This window comes from Sceloporus occidentalis, unplaced genomic scaffold (genome assembly GCF_023333645.1).
Source record: "Sceloporus occidentalis isolate IW3139 unplaced genomic scaffold, rSceOcc1.0.p SCAF_307, whole genome shotgun sequence".
Taxonomy (NCBI): Eukaryota; Metazoa; Chordata; class Lepidosauria; order Squamata; family Phrynosomatidae; genus Sceloporus; species Sceloporus occidentalis.
This window is the reverse complement of record NW_028317287.1, coordinates 6097-19781: the sequence shown is the minus strand read 5'-3', so window position 1 is coordinate 19781 and position 13685 is coordinate 6097. Positions and strand designations below refer to the sequence as shown.

At 52.8% G+C, this 13685-nt stretch overlaps 1 protein-coding gene and 1 long non-coding RNA gene across 2 annotated transcripts; both read right to left on the bottom strand.

Annotated features, from left to right (window-relative positions):
• Positions 1 to 7401: 7401 nt before the first annotated feature.
• LOC149274952 (uncharacterized) lies at positions 7402 to 8947 on the bottom strand. The gene is made up of 3 exons (XR_016279415.1): positions 8839 to 8947; positions 8621 to 8716; positions 7402 to 7443 (listed from the first exon to the last, which is right to left on the bottom strand). It is a non-coding gene; the product is annotated as an uncharacterized LOC149274952 (long non-coding RNA).
• A 1280-nt stretch (positions 8948 to 10227) lies between these two features.
• On the bottom strand, positions 10228 to 13459 carry LOC149274951 (beta-enolase-like). Its single transcript, XM_089505024.1, has 6 exons — positions 13350 to 13459; positions 13132 to 13227; positions 11895 to 11953; positions 10885 to 10954; positions 10592 to 10786; positions 10228 to 10313 (listed from the first exon to the last, which is right to left on the bottom strand). Exons 1-6 carry the CDS (start codon positions 13432 to 13434, stop codon positions 10228 to 10230), a joined length of 591 nt encoding a protein of 196 aa, XP_089361150.1. The 5' UTR covers positions 13435 to 13459.
• Between the last annotated feature and the right edge of the window lie 226 nt (positions 13460 to 13685).

Genomic DNA, 13685 nt, shown 5'->3' with positions numbered 1-13685 from the left:
CCACTCTTTTCCCCAGTTCCTTTTTTCCGCTGCGTTGGCTGCTGTAGAGGGAACTTTGCTTGCATTTGCTACCTCTTTTTCATTGAATCACTGGTTTTTTGACTTTGGACTGTTCTTTGACTCATCTGGCTCTACTCTCCCAGTGTATTGTTGACTTTGGATCGGCTTGACTCTGGCTTCGTTTTTGACTTCGACCATGTCTCCGGCTCCGTTCAAGAAATGCGACATCTGTGGCGGTAAGGTGCTGGTCCAGGACCCCCATTCCTCCTGTCTTCTCTGTTTGGGGAGGGACCACAACGTCAAGGCTTGTCCACTCTGTAAATTCATCCCAGGCGAGGAAGAACCGGGAATCTCGCCTCACCTCCGCCTCACCTCCGCCATTGCCCAAGGCGTCCTGAAGAAACCAAAGGAAGGGGATCCCCGGCCGTCTTCAGCTCCGACAACTGGCTCTGCCCCCGTCTGTCACAGCCTGGTCAGCGTGTCCTCTGCGCCTCCAGCCGATGCGGCCCATGGTTCTGCTGAACCCAGTGCCGCCACCTCCGTGGCCTGTGGTCTTAATGTGCCCAGCGCCACCACCAAACCCGCGAAACGCCCTCATAAAGCTTCAGGCATGGGAGAGTCTTCCGAGTCTCCATCCTCCACTCGGAAGGAGAAGGATAGGTCTGAGGATGAAGAATCGGTGTCTTCTGGGCGGCGTTCCACCACGCCAGTTCTGAGGCCTGCACGGGAGGTTCCTCGGGAGGAAGACCCTGACTTCTTTTACGAATTGGAGATGGACCAATACTATATGTCTGTGTCCAAGGAGCATGCCTTCGAATACTTTTCATCTAGGCATTTGGGATGTAAGGCACCGGGACCAGTGGCGCCGGCGTCGAAGCAGTCATCTGCAACTTCTGCACGCCGACCGCAGAAGCCTTCAACATCCACAGTCCCGGTACCGGTTAGAGAACCATCCCATCCCAAGCTTCCAGCTGTGCTTCAGGAGCCCGAGGAGCTTGAATCAGAGCCCGACATGGTTTTGTCTTCGGAGGAGCCTTCCGAGACGGAACTGTCACCCCCAGGTTCCCTGCAGGAGATGCATCGCCCAGAACCGGTCTCCCCAACCGACAACTTCTGTTCATTTAATGAATATATAATTGAGCTCTCCTACTCAAATGTTGGCGCCCAAGACCCCGTCGAGCATCAAGTACAGGGCAGGGTACCGACTCCTCCTTCGATCCCCCTACTGCCGTCTTTGAGACCATCTTGAAGCGGGCATGGGACTCCCCTACTTCTCTGGCTGGTTCATCCCGTAAGGTGGAGTCCCTTTACAGGATTTCACCCTCTTGCTGTTCGTGGCTGACATCACATCCAAAGCAGAACTCAGCCATCGTGGAGGGCTCCCAGCAGACCTTCACCCAGAAACAGGCCACGTCTCTGGGGGACCTTGAAGCCAAGAAGGTAGATCTGCTGCTCAAAAAGGCCTATTCCGCTGCTGCCCTTGCCGCCAAAGCTGCCAACTACAATGTGTGCATGGGGGCATACGTCTAGACGCTGATGGAGGGCATCTTTCCTTTGATCCCTGATGTGCCAGACGAGATCCAACACAAGCTCGTCGAGATCAGAGATGAGGCCCACTCCATAGGTAGCTGGCTCATCACTACCTCAAGAAATGTGACCAATTGTATGGGGAGAGCGATGGCGGCCTCAATCGCCTTTCGTCATCATGCGTGGCTCCGGGGCTCTGATCTCAACCTCAACGCCAGAGCTGCTATTGAGGAGATGCCGATTGATGGGTCCGGGCTCTTCCATGCCGAGACTGATGAGACACTCAACAAGAAATACTGAGTGAAGGCAGCCGCTAGAAAGCATGGCATGTCCTCAGCCCCCACTCCGCCATTCAGGAAGAGGCAGCGCCCTTGGCAGAACCAAGGTCAGTCCCAACGGTCCTACCAACATGACCGTCCCTTCCAGCAGCAGGGATGCCAGAGACCGAGGTACCCTTCACAGTCCTCCTCCTGTTTCGGTCAACAGAACACCCCTGGTCGGTACCGCAATAACCGTCGGCAGGAGCCCGACTAGGCCAAAAAGAGGAGCTGAAAGATTTCAGCGTGCTTCGTCTCTGCCACCCTCCCACCTTCTTTTTTCAATATTTTGAGGCCCTTTGTTAACATCTGGGCCTCCATCACATCTGACTCGTGGGTCCTCAGCATTGTCCGTAGGGGTTATGCCCTCAAGTTTTTGGACCTTTCCCCAACCGGGTCTTTTGTTTGCACCCCACCCTCGGACACCCTTCTCGACGAAATACACTCTTTGCTCAGCAAGGGAGCAATCTCACCTGTCGCTCCCGAGTTTTTCCATAGATCCTTCTTCTCACGATACTTCACTGTGCCTAAGGCAGATGGGGGCATCAGACCAATTTTAGACTTAAGGAGCCTTAATCAATTCCTTGACTATCGCCGTTTCCGTATGGTAACATTGGCCTCTATCCTGCCTTTGCTTCATCAGGGACTGTGGTTCGCGCCCATTGATCTCAAGGACGCCTACTTCCACATAGGAATTTGGGAGTCCCACAGACGATTCCTCACCTTCGCCGTCGGGCCCGACGCCTACCACTACAATGTCCTTGCCTTTGGTCTTGCACCGAGGGTCTTCACCAAGTGCATGGCACTAGTGGTGGCTTACCTTCATCAAAGAGGGTACATTGTGTTCCCATACTTGGACGATTGGCTTTTCGCCGTGACCTTGCAGGGACATCTTCAGGAGGCGACCGGGTTCGCCTTGAATCTCCTGGCATCCGTAGGGCTCGCTGTCAACATAGAGAAGTCCCATCTCGCTCCGTCCACCCACATCAGATTCATCGGCGCTGTCCTCGAGTCCGTGCTATGCATCGCATATCTCCCTCGAGACCATTTCCAGGCTTTGTCAACGGCTGTCCAGTCTTGCATAGCCCACAGAAGGGTCAGAGCCAGGGATGTCCAGGTGGCCCTAGGACACGTGGCGTCGATGACGTTTGTCACTCCCTTGGCAAGGCTTCGTCTCCATCCTTTGCAGGCTTGGTTCCTCTCGGTCTTCAACCCAATGGAGGATCATCCTTCCAAGTAGCTCACTGTCCTGAGACCTGTCGCCTCTTCTCTACAATGGTGGCTAGACTCCTGCAACGTTTGTGCTGGCATGCCGTTCGTCCCGCCACAGCCACAGGTGACCCTCACGACAGATGCATCACTGGAAGGCAGGGGAGCACACTTGCTCGATCTCGTGATAAGAGACAGATGGTCCCAGGGATAAAGATGTCTCCACATCAACGCGCTGGCAATGCTTGCAGTGGAGAAAGCCTCACGATCATTCGAACGCAATGTGACAGGCAAGATGGTTTTGCCCAGGATGGACAACACCACGGTGATGTACTACATCAACAAGCAGGGAGAGACCAAGTCCAGGTGACATCACACTTCGAATCTGGGACTAGTGCATGCAGAGACGGATCACCCTCCAAGCGATCCACTTGCCTGGAGACGAGAACGACTCAGCGGACCAACTCAGCAGATCTGCGACCACTTGTCAGGAGTGGAGGCTTCATCCAGAGACAGTCAGCGACCTCTTCGACTGATGGGGCTGCCCCCGGATCGAGCTCTTCGCGACTGCTCACAACGCTCACTGTCCCCAGTTCTGCTCCTGGACGCAAAGCGAGAACTGCCTCAGAGACGCATTCGGGTTCATCTGGTCAGGTCGGATGCTATATGCCTTCCCGCCGTTTCCAATGATCTCCAGGATAGTCTCCAAGATGACAGCGGATCGTCCGGAGGCGATCCTCATCACCCCTTGGTGGCCAAGACAACCGTGGTTCCCTGTGCTTCTGCAGCTCTCCAAGAGAGAGTTTCTTCAGCTCGAGCCCCGTCCCGACCTTCTCACGATCCGGCAAACCTTCTTTTTTCAGGGACCCTCTGGTACAGACTTTCTTGAGGGGTTGTGCTAACCTTCACCCTCCTGCCTTGACAACGACCCCGGCTTGGAGCCTGGATGCTGTGCTGTCTGCCTTGCAAGATAGACCCTATGAACCAATGGCCACTACTGACTGAAGACTATTGACTTGGAAGAATGTCTTCCTTGTGGCCATCACTTCTGCTCGCCGTGTGGGCAAACTTTGTGCTTTGCGGAGGGATCAACCCTTTCTTAGGTTCCATAGAGATAAGGTTGTCCTCTGCACCGATATCACCTTCCTTCCGAGGGTAGTCTCGGTTTTTCATATGTGTCAAGTCATTGTGCTGCCTACCCTGGCCCTGGACCTGACCACTGAGGTCGAACGCAACCTGCATACTTTGGACGTTAGGAGGGCTCTTGCCTTCTATTTGGACAGGACTGCGGTTTCAAGTCGGTCCGAGAGATTGTTCCAATGCTACTCGGAACCGAAAAAGGGGCTGCCTGTATCTCCTCAGAGGTTGTCTAAATGGGTGGCTAGTACCATCCATCTCTGTTATGAGCTGTTGGGAAAGCCTGTCCCAGCCAGGGTTCAGGCCCACTCAACCAGGGCAGTGGCAGCATCCTCCGCTTTCTTGAATGGAATGCCTTTGGAGGATGTCTGCAAGGCTGCCGTTTGGTCCCAACCAATGACCTTTATCAAACATTACAGGCTGGATGTCAGGGCCAAACGGGATACAGCCTTTGGAAGGGCAGTATTAATCTCAGGATTGCACTGATTACATTGTTATGTGCTCTCAGAATTGCTTACACCTGTGGTTTTGAAATCCTTAACTATGTGCTGTCTTATAACCTCTACATTAGGGTTTTTGTTCCCTATTGCTTATTTGTTCGCCTGCGCTGCTTGCAGGTAATCATGAGTTATGTGCGGATACCTCATGTTTATTGATAAATCTGTTAGGCCCTGTCTGGCCTCTACTTGACCTGATATCTGAATTGCATTAGCTACTAGGTACCATGTGCCTTACTTTGCTCAGGATTTATTGTTCAAGTCCTCAGTCTCGGTTTAAGGTTTGTCACAAAGAATGATTGACACGAAGGTTTGGTTCTAGAGTTTATTGTTAATAAACCAATTCTGTTTGAACTTCAACTTGTCTCAGGACACTCCCTCCGCCGCTGACCTAAGCTTGTCAGTCTCAACCCATTTGTATGATTCGTAGAGACCACGAAGAAGGAGGACAGGTTGCTTACCTGTAACGGTATTTCTTCGAGTGGTCATCTGCGAATACATACAAATCCCACCCGTCCATCCCCTCAGTGTCCTGCTCTTTATTGGCTTATTCTCATAGCGCCTATGCGGCGTAAAAAGTGCGTAAGTGGGGAAAAGAGTGGGAAGCAGAGGCTTTATAATGGGTGGGTGGGGTTACTGCCCAAAAGTTTCCTTATGTTGCAAAGTGTACTTTGCCCAGAGATTCTAGAAGTTTCCGAACAGACTGCGCAGGCGCAGTGAAAATGAAATTATATGTATTCGTAGATGACCACGAAGAAGCAATACTGCGACAGGTCAGCAACCTGTCCTTATTATAATTCATAATTTATTACAGTTTATTTATTAATTTGCAAATACAGCAAATAAAATAAATGTTCTAGCCAACGACTAGTAAATAAGAAATGAAAATAATGTCCCCCCCAACCATGTAAATAATAAAGAAACATTGCACCCACGAAATAAACAAATAATAACCGAAATGAATATTGGACTGACCAATGATGTCAATCATCAATGAAATAAAAATTGCACCTAGCAACTAAATAAATCCTAAAATCAATGAATGTTCCCCCCTGCAACTATGCAAATAGTAAATGAGAAAAGGGTGGCAGAAAGCAAGTCAATATAGAATAAAGGAAGTAAGCATTTCGTTCACCAACTAAATCTAAGCCAATAATAAAATAAATATGGCACCCTCTTAACACCTAAACCACAAATAAAGTAAAGTTTGCCCCCACTAAGTAAATGATATAATGATCTAGTAAGTGAATAATGTTTTTATTATTATTTTATTCTTTATTTTAATTTATATTTTATATTTATATTTAATGTATGTTTTATACAGTAAAATAAAATTAAAATAAAAAAAAATTTAAAATAAAATTTAAAAAAGTATTTTAAAACAATTAAAGTTCCTCTTTTCTAAGCAGGTTTCTTTTTGTAAAAGCCCAAACCGGGATCGAACTGGCTTCCTAAGACTCCAAGGGCGGACCTTTAGCTTCATGCGCCACCGTCGGCGAAGGGGCGGGGCCCTTCTCTGGGTCTACTTGAATTCTCTGATGTTTGTTCCGTCACTGGGAGGCAGCGCCTCGTTTCTTGCTATCTATCGCCCTCCTGTGTCCGCACTGAGGCATTGCACCATGAAGGGAAATCACTCTGTCGAATGGAGGAACCGGGAGGATTAAGGGAAGGAGCAGCAGCCAATGGAAGTAAAGGGCTTCGCAGAGGGCCTAGGAGCTTCCCGGCGCCCCCCGGTGTCTGTACAGAGGAATGACACCTCGAAATAAAAGGATATGAAATAACAACAACAACAGCTTTCAGGTTCTGGAAAGATAGAAGGGAGATGATGATGTGGAAGGAATCAGTGTTCAGGCCTCAGAGAGTCAGTATAGCCATGCCAGTTGAAGGATTCTGGGACTTCTAGTCCTTCCAAAAATAAGGAATTTCCTGAGTTCTGTAATCTTATACCCTCAAGTAGCTCCTTCATTCCAGCCTTGCATGAGCTTCCCAGCCGCCAGGGAGGCTCTCCTGGCACGACCATCGGCCCACCCATCAGCACCTCCATTTTAAGTTTGGGCCCCAGACTGAGGGAGGATGCTCCCCTCTTGCCCCCAAATGCATGGCCTGCCTGGGGGCTGAGGTCTTCTGGAGGGCCCCCTGTGTCCAACCTGGCAGGGACGGCATGCCAATGCAGACAGCATTCTCTGTTGGAACTCCTTGGGACGGGTGGTCTCTTCAGCTGTATAAGTCTATGATTCTATGATTCTAATCTGAAGTGTATCATAGCAACATAGAAAGACATTCTTTGCCGTAAAAATGGCGAGTGGCAGAGGATACGAAAGAGGAAGGATGTTTTACGTCCTTTCTGACGGATCTAGAGCGTATAAGCCAAAATTTCCAAGGAAACTTTCTCCGATACGTCAGACTGGTGTAACTTCAAAGGTTGGTAATCATTCTGAGTTTCAAGGTCTCCCGCTCTGCAATGCTAGAACTGTGAGCATTGAAGGGAAAATAGACATAGACAAACTGTAAGAGGCTTCTGTTCTCCTCTGTGAGAATAAACGGGTGGGACATGGAAAATGTGGCCATCAAAATGGCCACGTGGTCATTTGATGAGTGGATCTGTGGTATCCGCTCAACCAGAATTTGCCAGTGTGCAAATCGACCTCCACCGTAGGGTTCCCCCGAGAGTCGAGGCTCTCACGGGCAAGGATCTTCTGGATGGACATGGCTGGGGGCGATGGTCTTGTTGATGTACTCCACGGCTTTCAACACCCCTATATAGACAGACAGATGGAGGGAGGGAGGAGTGGGTGGATGGATGGGTGGATGAAGGGGAGCAATGGCAGCCCCTTCCCACGGTCACAGTCCTGCCCAAGGACCAGCTTCTATCCTGGCCGGGGGGGGGGGGGGCACAGAAGGACTGAAACAGGGTGAATGAGCCAGAAGGTGGACTTAGTGGGCCAACTGGGAGATGTCAGAGACTCCCTGATCAAAACAAGTGGCAGAGAGTGAGGCAGACAGAGCCAGTGGGGCAGATTTGAGGAGAGGGAGATGGTGGGAAGCAGGAGCATCCCACAGAAATGGGGAGGGCACCTGGCCAGGACTCCCTGGCCTTATCCAAAGGCCCCAGCCACCATGGGGAAGCCAGAGATGGTGAGGTTTGGTGGGGAGGAGGCTTGCCTCTTCCTGGAGACAAGCTGTGCTCCAGAGTCAGACAAGGAGGGGTCCTCCAAGTGTTCCCCCACCACCACCCCCAAGATTTAAACAAAGCCCTTCCTAAAGCCACTCATGAGAGCCACTGCTACACAATCCAGCAACCAAGAGGGCCACAAGCCTGTTCCCCATTTCCAGAGATGTACCTTTGGAGCAGGGGAAAGGAGGGCATTGCACCCCCATAAGGATTCTTCCCTCCCCAGAGAAATCTCCCACCAGTTCCCCACATCTCCAGCACTGCAGCACTGTGGAACTTCAGCTGAGCCTTGAGAACCACCATGGAGGCATGCAAAGAAAGGCAAAGGGTTTCCAAGGGGATGCAAAGGTGGCAAGGAGAAGAGGCGTTCCAGGTGGGAAGGAGTTTCAAGGTCTCCCGCTCTGCAATGCTAGAACTGTGAGCATTGAAGGGAAATTACATAGTGGCAGTTGGGGGGGGGGAGCAAAGCTCTTATGGGGGGCTAATGTGCTCCTTTGGCTTCCCCACAGCTATACCCCTGAGTGAGGTTTCTTTTGAGGAGAAAGGAAGGAGTTTGTTCATGCTGCAGCCTCTCTTTGCCAGCACTCAGGCACCTACATTTCCAAGAAAGGCCCCCTCCTGGTCCCAGGGCCCTTTCCTCTCATCGTCCTCCTCCTCCAACCTGACCTCTGACCCTGGTGCAGCCCAGCCCACCCCCCACCCGGGGCATCTGCCAGGAAGCCCTTCCATGCAGCCCATCAGGTGGGTCTGGACCCTCTCACCTTTGCCCAGGTAGCGGGCCTTGTCTCCATCCCGGAGTTCCAGGGCCTCATAGATGCCGGTGGAGGCGCCACTGGGCACGGCTGCCCGGAAGCGGCCTGGCAGGGAGAGAAAAGGGTCAACGGGGCACCTTGACTGACCTCCAAGGAAACAAACAGATTTCCACCCACCCCTTAAAACCAGGAGGACAAAACCCACATGCTCTCTGGCCTGCACTCACCTTTGCCAGTGTGCAAATCGACCTCCACCGTAGGATTCCCCCGAGAGTCGAGGATCTCACGGGCAAGGATCTTCTGGATGGACATGGCTGTGGAAGGAGGGGAGAGGTCAGCAGGGTGACCCACTGCTCCTGGTGGTCAGACTCAACAGAGACCCCAAAGGAACCAGGCCCACCCACTTGCCACCCATGCCCTGGCCCTGGCCCTGCCCTGGAGTGTGCAGGGATCCGTGGCTGAGGAGGGCACCTGGCTGGAAGGCCCACGGCACATGGGCCCAAGATTAAGACTGGGGCTGCCAGGCACAAGGGGCCCAGCAAAGGCCTCCTTGTTTGTCTGGCATCCCATCCGAATGTGAGCAGGGACATTCTGAGTGGCCGCTGGGAGGGAGCTGCCCTGTGGGATGAGAGGGGAAAGGAAGGGGTAGAATCATAGAATCGAATCATAGAGTTGGAAGAGACCCCAAGGGCCATCCAGTCCAATGCCGTTCTGCCATGCAGGAACTCACAATCAAAGCATCCCCAATGACAGATGGCAATCCATTCCTGGCACTCAGTGAGGGAGGGCTGCAACCCAAGCCCCCACCTCATTACCTCTCCTCAGGGACAACTTGTGCTTCATGGAGGAAGGACCCCTGGGTCTCATGTGGGGAGAAAAGTGTGGTTTAAATGAAAGAGATGGAAATGAGGAATCTCCTTCCCTGCGCTCCGCTCTTTGCCCTCCCTTCCTTTGCCTCGTTGGCTTTGAAAGTGGGCTGGCTAGTGGCCACCCCCTCACATCCATATGGCAGCAGCAAATTCCGCGCACTGATTGTGCCTGAGGTGTGCAAATGCCAAGACTGCTTCCTTTTTTGCCCATCCTGAACCAACGTCAGCTTTGCTGGGCAACCGGCCCATTTGGACGCCCCTCTGTAATCCTGACCTTCAACACACCTGGAATTCCTTCCCCCTCGGAGCCTCATCTCGACCCTACTAATCTATTTTTAACAGGAGAGGGATACTGAACAGATGCCAACTTCACCCACTCTTTTGAACCTTGTCTTTTTGGTGTGTGTTTTATATATCCTCAGCAGTGTGGCAAAGGGATACTCGGTTAGAAAGCCCTCCGCCTTCCAGGGATTAGGTCCCTTCTCAAGGATCCTGAGGCTGGTCTGTCCTGACCACCATCTTGAGGGGGACCTCTTCTTCCATTGCAGACAATACAACCTCCATTCCTTCTCCTTTATTTCAGTTTGTCTATCTTTAATGCAATGATTTAATACGAATATGTTTCAGGTGGAAGTGGATAGCTGCATCACCACTGAGGAACGTGGGGAATTGTATGACAAGCATCCAAGGAACATGATGTCTTTGGTTCAGCGCCGGGAACAACTCCGTTCAGTATCTGAGGTAAGTTCAAGATTGGCCTCCTTGAAGTTGGTGGCCCCCACGGGCAAGATCATGAACTCCTGCATTGCCAGCTTGTTCCCAACGTTGAAGGCCTGGGGAGTTTGGGGGAAGGAAAGTGTTATGATCCAGTGCCAAGCTGGTGGTTTCCCATTCAATGCCTCCCAATGCCCTCGTGCCCTGCTTTGGGGGTGCTTCCCCCATCTGCTGGCCTCCTCCATCCTTCCTGGGAAGACACCTTTGCTGACAGGCAGGACACAGCCTGCTCCCTCTGTAGCCCCCCCCCCCCAAAAGCCCAAGGCCTTGGTTGCCCTCTCCTTTGAGGAACCAGGGCCCAGCCCCTCCTGTTCCAAGACCCAGGCCCCTTCCCCACCTTCCCCTGTGCCCTTCCCCTGTGTAAACACCCCCATCTCAAGCACTGCAAAGTCACTCACAGGGACAGGCAGGATGAGCTCCTTATTCCCGACCAGGTCAGCAATGTGGCGATAGAGGGGGACCCCCTTCTCGGCCGCACCAGCCTTACAAACAGCCAGGGAGACCCCCAGGATGGCGTTGGCCCCAAACTTGGCTGTGAGAAGGAAAGGCAGAATAAAAGTGAGGCACCGGGGGCCAGCATGGCCCAGGGGTCCCTTCCCTCCCCTTCCTCCCAAGAAAGGCTCTGCTTACACTTGTTCTCTGTCCCGTCCAAGTCAATCATGATTTTGTCAATCTTCTCCTGCTCAACGACACTGATTTTCTAGCAGAGGGGAGAGAAAAGGAGCGGAGGTCTGTCAGTCGGTCTGTCTATCTCTGGGTTTTATTTTCCAGAAAAAGCCAAATCCCAGCTTGCGGCTTAAATCTGTCACAAAACTTGGAAACCTGCTGAGATTCATATTTTGTGCTTGAAATTCAGAACTAGGGAAATTGAAAATCAGTCCAAAGAGTTGTTGATGCAAGAGATACGATGAGAAATGTTGACTAGCCATGGCAAATTCAATTTTCTTGATCCATTCTCCCCCTCCATTAATAGACCAAGGACTGGATGCTGTCTGGTATTTTCAGCATGGAGCGCATGGGGGATGTCTGCTGGACTTCTCTTCCCCAGGTGCTTTCTGGCCGCACCTCTCTCCCCTTCCCCCACAACACCCCACAGAAGGACCTACCCCTGGGAGCCTGGTCTACCCCCTCCTCCTCCTGCTCCCATGTGCTGCCCACATCCTTCTGCCAAACAAGTGGCATTCCAAGAGAGACCTAGCTGCATCTCAGACATTACATAGAGGCAGAACTCCCCTCATTAACAAGTGAAGGGGCTTCTGAGCATGTGATGAGCACCATTTCCCAGCCATAGACAAACTGTAAGAGGCTTCTGTTCTCCTCTGTGAGAATAAACGGGTGGGACATGGAAAATGTGGCCATCAAAATGGCCACGTGGTCATTTGATGAGTGGATCTGTGGTATCCGCTCAACCAGAATCCCTGCTCTGTACTCGTTTGGAGGAGTTGGTCTGGTTTGGCCTGAGCCACTGTGACCTATTGTGTCCTGGAGAGGACCTGCTTGTGGGCTGGTGATGGGGAGATGTCAGATGGGTTCCCAAGATGGGGAAGAAGGGCACCCAGGGAGCCTCGTACATGTCCTGTTCCCTCCCACCCCCCCACTTATCCCAGCCGCTGCGGGGTCCCTCCCCCCCCGAAGCTCACCTTTTCAATCAGGGCTGGGGCGATGGTCTTGTTGATGTACTCCACGGCTTTCAACACCCCTATATAGACAGACAGATGGAGGGAGGGAGGAGTGGGTGGATGGATGGGTGGATGAAGGGGAGCAATGGCAGCCCCTTCCCACGGTCACAGTCCTGCCCAAGGACCAGCTTCTATCCTGGCCGGGGGGGGGGGGGGCACAGAAGGACTGAAACAGGGTGAATGAGCCAGAAGGTGGACTTAGTGGGCCAACTGGGAGATGTCAGAGACTCCCTGATCAAAACAAGTGGCAGAGAGTGAGGCAGACAGAGCCAGTGGGGCAGATTTGAGGAGAGGGAGATGGTGGGAAGCAGGAGCATCCCACAGAAATGGGGAGGGCACCTGGCCAGGACTCCCTGGCCTTATCCAAAGGCCCCAGCCACCATGGGGAAGCCAGAGATGGTGAGGTTTGGTGGGGAGGAGGCTTGCCTCTTCCTGGAGACAAGCTGTGCTCCAGAGTCAGACAAGGAGGGGTCCTCCAAGTGTTCCCCCACCACCACCCCCAAGATTTAAACAAAGCCCTTCCTAAAGCCACTCATGAGAGCCACTGCTACACAATCCAGCAACCAAGAGGGCCACAAGCCTGTTCCCCATTTCCAGAGATGTACCTTTGGAGCAGGGGAAAGGAGGGCATTGCACCCCCATAAGGATTCTTCCCTCCCCAGAGAAATCTCCCACCAGTTCCCCACATCTCCAGCACTGCAGCACTGTGGAACTTCAGCTGAGCCTTGAGAACCACCATGGAGGCATGCAAAGAAAGGCAAAGGGTTTCCAAGGGGATGCAAAGGTGGCAAGGAGAAGAGGCGTTCCAGGTGGGAAGGAGTTTCAAGGTCTCCCGCTCTGCAATGCTAGAACTGTGAGCATTGAAGGGAAATTACATAGTGGCAGTTGGGGGGGGGGGAGCAAAGCTCTTATGGGGGGCTAATGTGCTCCTTTGGCTTCCCCACAGCTATACCCCTGAGTGAGGTTTCTTTTGAGGAGAAAGGAAGGAGTTTGTTCATGCTGCAGCCTCTCTTTGCCAGCACTCAGGCACCTACATTTCCAAGAAAGGCCCCCTCCTGGTCCCAGGGCCCTTTCCTCTCATCGTCCTCCTCCTCCAACCTGACCTCTGACCCTGGTGCAGCCCAGCCCACCCCCCACCCGGGGCATCTGCCAGGAAGCCCTTCCATGCAGCCCATCAGGTGGGTCTGGACCCTCTCACCTTTGCCCAGGTAGCGGGCCTTGTCTCCATCCCGGAGTTCCAGGGCCTCATAGATGCCGGTGGAGGCGCCACTGGGCACGGCTGCCCGGAAGCGGCCTGGCAGGGAGAGAAAAGGGTCAACGGGGCACCTTGACTGACCTCCAAGGAAACAAACAGATTTCCACCCACCCCTTAAAACCAGGAGGACAAAACCCACATGCTCTCTGGCCTGCACTCACCTTTGCCAGTGTGCAAATCGACCTCCACCGTAGGATTCCCCCGAGAGTCGAGGATCTCACGGGCAAGGATCTTCTGGATGGACATGGCTGTGGAAGGAGGGGAGAGGTCAGCAGGGTGACCCACTGCTCCTGGTGGTCAGACTCAACAGAGACCCCAAAGGAACCAGGCCCACCCACTTGCCACCCATGCCCTGGCCCTGGCCCTGCCCTGGAGTGTGCAGGGATCCGTGGCTGAGGAGGGCACCTGGCTGGAAGGCCCACGGCACATGGGCCCAAGATTAAGACTGGGGCTGCCAGGCACAAGGGGCCCAGCAAAGGCCTCCTTGTTTGTCTGGC

Coding starts and splice junctions, on each gene's coding strand:
- LOC149274951 (XM_089505024.1), bottom strand. CDS start 13,434: ATGTCCATCCAGAAGATCCTTGCCCGTGAGATCCTCGACTCTCGGGGG. Junction 10,955..11,894: donor CCCCAGCCCTGATTGAAAAG/GTGAGCTTCGGG, acceptor CCCCTCTGCTAG/AAAATCAGTGTCGTTGAGCA. Junction 10,787..10,884: donor GGACGGGACAGAGAACAAGT/GTAAGCAGAGCC, acceptor TCCTTCTCACAG/CCAAGTTTGGGGCCAACGCC.